Source organism: Pteropus vampyrus, unplaced genomic scaffold (assembly GCF_000151845.1).
Source record: "Pteropus vampyrus isolate Shadow unplaced genomic scaffold, Pvam_2.0 Scaffold123, whole genome shotgun sequence".
In the NCBI taxonomy this organism is placed as follows: domain Eukaryota; kingdom Metazoa; phylum Chordata; class Mammalia; order Chiroptera; family Pteropodidae; genus Pteropus; species Pteropus vampyrus.
In genome coordinates, this window is record NW_011888904.1 from 2,624,708 (window position 1) to 2,630,563 (window position 5,856).

Here is a 5,856-nt window from a genome sequence, read left to right on the forward strand (position 1 = left end):
ACACAATCTAAAAACATAGTTACAGGACTATTCAGGCTTTCTGTTGCTACCTGAATCAGTAATGACAAGTTATATATTTTTTATAAGAATGTGACCATATCGTTAACGTTTTCAAATATATTATCAAAAAATTGTTCCTCTTCGGGTTTTATGTTTTGAACCTCTGCTGTGATTTTGCTTTTTTGTTCCTAATGTTATTTGTACCTTCTGTCTTTTATTTTTGGCCATCTGTCCAGAGGTTTGTCTATCAGTCTTTTCTAGGAATCAACTTTTGGGTCCTTGGGCCTTCTCTCTAATGTATGTTTGCATTCTCTTTCACTGATTTCTGCTCTTTATTATTTCTTTTCTCACTTTCTTTAGGTTTACCCTGTTGTTCTTTTTCTAACTTCTCAGGTTGAACATTTCGCCATTATTTTCAGACTTTCTTCCTTTCTAACATAGGCATGGGTGCTACACATTTCCCTTGAAACACCACTTTCCTTGTATCCCATAAGTTTTGTGATGTTTTTCATTATCATTCAGTTTTAAGCAGTTTTAAATTTCCATGTTGATCTCTTCTCTGTCCTGGAAATTATTTAGAAATGTGTCTTTAAATTTCCAAATAAGTGAGAACTTAAAATGCATATTCTGTTATTGATTTCGAAGTCAATTGTATTGGGATCAGAAACCTGGTCTATCATATTTCAACCTGTAGTTATTTTCACTTTCGAAGTTCTCTGGTGGTCTAAATCTATTGTTTCTTACTCATGGCAGCTTACATGTTGAATGATTTCAGATTACGAATTTCCCTGATCTTAATCTGTGGCACTCCTGTCCACACTGTGAATACTTTCCTCTAGACAAACTCTGTCTGTGCTTCTGCTGTGAACCAGAGACACTACCAACTCAAGATCCCTCTAGACCTTTCGGAGGGTCTGCCCTGAGGCTGAGACTCAGGCTACTGCAAAGATCTGCTATTAGCTTAATCTATATGAAACTGCTATTCTGGGGGTCAAAAACTATTAAACATCAGCAAATGCATATGGTCCAACCTATACTGTTAACATCTGCCCGCAGGACAAGCCTGTTCTTCCTGTTCACTTTCTACTTTTCTCTCCTACTTAGATTTTGGCTTAAGGTTTGTTTCTTTTTGGGGGAGGGGAAGTGACTTTGGAGATTTCCCAATGTCTTATGAGCTCGGAAATGTATCAAAAATTATATTTTATTCAGGAGTGAATTATTTTGCAGTGGGGTGGAGGGAGGTCCCAGGAATAGCTGGGCAATTGCTGAAATCCAAGGAGAGGTATATTTTTCCCAATGAAGAAATTAAGGCTCACAAAGGTGAAATTACTTACTTAAGGTCACACAGCTGGTAATTGGCAGGTCTAGGACTTTAACCCGTGTATGGTACCAGATACCCAGGCTCTTTCTACTTTCCCTTTGTCCTGCTTTGCCTCCAGGGAGCTGCTTGGGCCTGGGGCTCACCATGCATCCTTACCTGGTGCAGGGGGATGACGAGGAAGGCCCCCCCACCAGCACACTCAGTCACAACTGCAATGAAGTGGGGGTTCACGGCACAGAAGTGATTGTCGTGGACGCTGTGGGTGATGGGCACTGAGTCGTAGCAGTTCTCCTTGCTGGCTGGTTTGCCAAAGACGTGGCGGAACTTGGAGCTCCGGTACTGGGGGTGCCATGACATCTGCAGGACACAAATGGGACAAAAAGAGTGTGAGACTCGCTACTCTGATAACGGGACACATGGGGATCTAATATATAAGAAGGCATGACAGCGATGCACTGTGAAGGGCAATCGAGTGAACAGGCTGTACTTGTGGCTACTTCTATGGACCTGGTGAGATGTGGTGAGATGGTGTATAATTTTTGCTCACCTGTTTGCTTTCCATCCCTTCAAGTATGAACACAAAAAACCATAGAGACCTCACCACATTCCCAATCCACCATCTCACCCACAGCCCAGGCACCCCTTCCCGTCCCAGCCCAGCCCAGTGGGTAACGCTGTGTCCTCTGGTGCCAGTCTGCCTGCTTCCAATTCCAGCTCTGCCTCTTGCCAGCTGGGCAGGCAAGTGACTTAACTTCTGAAGCCACCGTTTTCTCATCTGTAAAATGGGGACAATGCAAGTATCCTTCTCATAGACTTGTCATGAGGGTAAAATTAAATGATACATTTAGATCCCTTGATCAACAGTAATAATTACGACCACTATTATCATCCAGGCATCCTGAGCTGCCCTCACTCCTCATCCAGCCTTATATTTGTTCACTCAATATTTACTGAGCACCACTGTGTGACTAGGCCCTGTGCCAGGTACAGAGGTTTTGGAGAGAGTAAGCCTGAGCCCAGCCTTACAGGAGCTAGAGGTCCTGTGAGTGAGACCCCTAGGGGAGCCTGGGCCAGTGAGACTCAGGGTACTATACCTAATAATGGAGGTTTGTACATGGCAGTCAGGGAGGGCTTACCAGAGGAAGTGACATGTCAGCTGTCATTTGAAGGATGAGTAGGATTTGGTATGTTGGCAGGACAAGGGAGCGCTGGGGTAGGGGCAGGGGTTGGGGAAGGAGGCCCAGGCGGGTAGAAGACCCTGACTAAAGTCCTGGAGATAGGAGAAAACATGGAATGTTTGGGCAACTACATGTAATTTTGTAAGATTAGCAAGGAGATGTTAAGAAGAAAATGTATACATTATACACACATATAAACATAAATTGGGCAATGTAAGTGAGGAGAATACAAGCTGGAGAAGAGGTAAGTAGGACTGGGTTATAAATGACATGTAAGAGGATGTAGGCCCCATCAGTGGCCAAATGCATGATACCATGTAGCCATCTCTCTGCCTCACTGCCACTCAGGTCAAACTCCCTGCCCCCAATCTCGCTGACTCCACTGGGCCCTCCCCTCCATGCTCCCCATGTAGGCTAGAGGGATCCTCTGGACACCAAGCCTGGCTGTACTCCTCACCACCTCGGCCCCCACCTTAGATTATCCTTTGTTGCTCCCCATTCACTGCTGCCCTACAAGTTCAAGGGCAAACTCAGCCTAGAATTCAAGGCCTTCTGGTTGGGTCCCATTCCATATTCCATGATTCACTTTTTGTTGCTCATCTTCTAAAGGGCACCTTCTAGATAAAGAATACCACCAGCCTCCCTTGGGTCTGCTCTTCCCTTTCCAGTCCTCTGGGGCCTTCGCCCTTGCCTTGACCACTTCCTTGGCTTGCCCTTCCCAGCTACTTATCGCCTGTACCCATCTCCAGAAGTCCAAATCCCTTCTTTCCCCAGCCTCCAAGCCCCCAGAGTCTTCCTTGGTGCACTGAGTAGCAGAGATCTTGGTCTCCTCTGCTCCTCACAGCTGTCTCTCTTCCCTGCCCTTAGGTCCCCGTTTTGAAGTTTGGTGTCAGGTCTCATCTTCTCTATCATAGCTTGCAGGTTCCTCAAAAAACAAAAAACAAACAAACAAAAAGCCTGGGGCTGTGCTCCAGGAGTGCCCAGCACAGTGTATTGCCTAGCCCAGGCCCTAGGAACTTCCCAGGGGAGGCATGTTTGACTGGATACCCACATGGTCAGGACAAAGAAGGTGTCTTGCCCAGCCTGGGCAGCTGGCCCAAGGCTCTTCTCTGTACTCAGTTCAAAGGCACAAGATTAGACTGTTGACCTCAGGAAGCCATGGTGACCAAAGGCCGGACCCACAAGCGAAGCCCTTACAGGTGGCACATCGGCCTCACGGGGACAGGTCTGTCCCGTGAAGCTCAGACATTTCCACTCTCCAAAACCCCGGCTGCATTTGCCAGAGTTATAGCAAGCAGCACAGAATGCAGGCACTGACTGACTATTTATCACCCATCTGATTTCAGAAAGGTTGTAAGAAGACTTACAGAAATAGGACGCAAGGTAGAAGGAAATGGAAAAGCCATGGTGAGGAAATGGGGAGAGAGGGAAAATACAGGAACAAAAAGAGATCCCTCGAAATGTGGTGGTGGGGAGGAAGTTAAGCTATGAATGTGTGCTGCCAGGTTCTCCACACACAGGAGGTGGCCCTCAGAGTTGGGCCTGAGCTTCCTAGTCGATTCAATAAGGGAAACAGAATCAGAAAGCGATTTAGTGAGTGTGTGTAAGATAAAAGCCACCACCTGCTAAGGAACACAGCTTTTTTCTGCACTGGGTCCTGAGAGAAATGGGTCCTGGGAGTCCTCTTAGAAAGGAACAGCAAAGACAAAGACTTCCCTAGGGCCTTGGCAATTAGGTGGCAGCTGAGGAGCTGCCTTGGGCCTAGGCTGGAAAAGTAGCGGGGAGTCAGCAGGCTCAGTTCCACGTCTCCTACCCCTGCCTCACCTTTAGCAGCAGCGGAGGAGGGTTGAGGGGCGCACTTGTCTGTGGCAGATGGCAATGCTCACCAGACATTTCACCGCTCCCCTTGCATCCCAGCCTCCTTGCAGTCAGGCAGCCCTGGTTTCAGTTCTTAGCCAATGATCATGGGCAGAAGTGACATGTGCCACTTCCAGGCTGAAGTAGGTAAGACCTGCCCGTGACCCTCCAAAACTCTCATCCTTGGTGAAGAGATGAGAAGGCCATACTTTCTAGATGGTGCAGATTCCATCATCCTGGGTCCCCAAGGGACTGTATGGAACAGAACATCTCTCCTCAAGTGACTCATGTTGGACATATAGCTTAACAGAGAAATAAACTTGCAGAGTGAGCACTGAGGTAGTGGGGTTATCTGTCACAGAGTATAGCCTACCCGTCCTAACACACTGCCACTTGCAGGCCCAACCAATGGTACTTGGCAAACAGCTACCTATGCTTGGTGTGGCCAGAGCACAGGAAGCCTGCAGGGAAGAGGTAGGCCAACGGCAGGACCCAGACTTCCTCAGGAGCCATATTAAAGAACCTGGACTCTTGAGGGCCATGGGGAGCTGCCTCAGGGATTAAAGCAAGGGAGCGAGGAGACCAGATTTCTCTTTTAGGTAGATCCCTCTGACTACTGAGGGGAAGAAAAGGTGGAACAGGGGAGAGGTGATGGTCGCCTGGGCCGAAGGAGGGCAGAGGGGATGGAGAGGAGTGGACATGTTAGTGAAACACCAAGAGGGGGTCAACCGGCCTTGGTGCTTGAGTGCCCGTGGTAGGCTGTGGGTCAAGGGGGCAGGTCATGGCTGCTGAAATCAACATGACCTGACCATCGTCAACAGTCATAGCCTCTCCAGCCATGCTCCACGCTCTCCCCTCACAGCCTGGGGCTTGGCTCCACGCCTGAGGGACAGCTCTCTGCCCAGGGTCAGGGGGCCACAAGAGGCCTGTGTAACGACTCTCCCTGAGCTCACAGTCACCTCCATGGCAATAACTCACAGTCTCTGGATGGTTGCTACATGCCAGGTGCCATCTCAAGTGCTTCCCCTGCGTGAACTGAACAAGTAGGTATTGTCTTGCTCCCCATTACAAACGTGACGCAGGGCTGAGGCAGAGAAGTGAAGTAACGCACCTGAAGTCACACAGCTGGAAGTGTCCCATGGCCAAGGCCACCACACCTCGGATCCCATCTCAGCCCATGACCATATCACTTCCACTTTACAGAAAAGGAAAATGAGGCTCGGGAAGCCAAGTGGCCGCCCTCCAGAAAGGGGGCTGTCGGCCTCCACCAATGAAGCCAATTGACCTTGGAGCAGTGTGAACATCAGTGAGCTCCTTTCCCCACCCCACCCAGCACCTTATCTTCACTGCCAAGGTTCTTCTAGACCTGTTATCATGGAAGGAAACTTACAGAAGTGGGGGATGGGGCAGCACCAATCCAGGCCAGCCGCCTCGTCCTTTGCTCATGGTATTGGAGTGTGCACGTATATATGTGGGTGAAGTTTGTGCAACTGTATGTGC

At 48.6% G+C, this 5,856-nt stretch overlaps 1 protein-coding gene across 6 annotated transcripts in view; it reads right to left on the minus strand.

Moving 5' to 3' along the window:
• Positions 1–5,856, minus strand: part of CORO2A (coronin 2A) — a 51,206-nt gene that overhangs the window by 19,210 nt on the left and 26,140 nt on the right. For all 6 annotated transcript variants that reach the window (XM_023534244.1, XM_023534243.1, XM_023534242.1 and 3 more), the window contains exon 2: positions 1,478–1,678. In XM_023534244.1, coding sequence (XP_023390012.1) covers positions 1,478–1,678 — 201 coding nt within the window. The remainder of the gene's footprint in view (positions 1–1,477; positions 1,679–5,856) is intronic.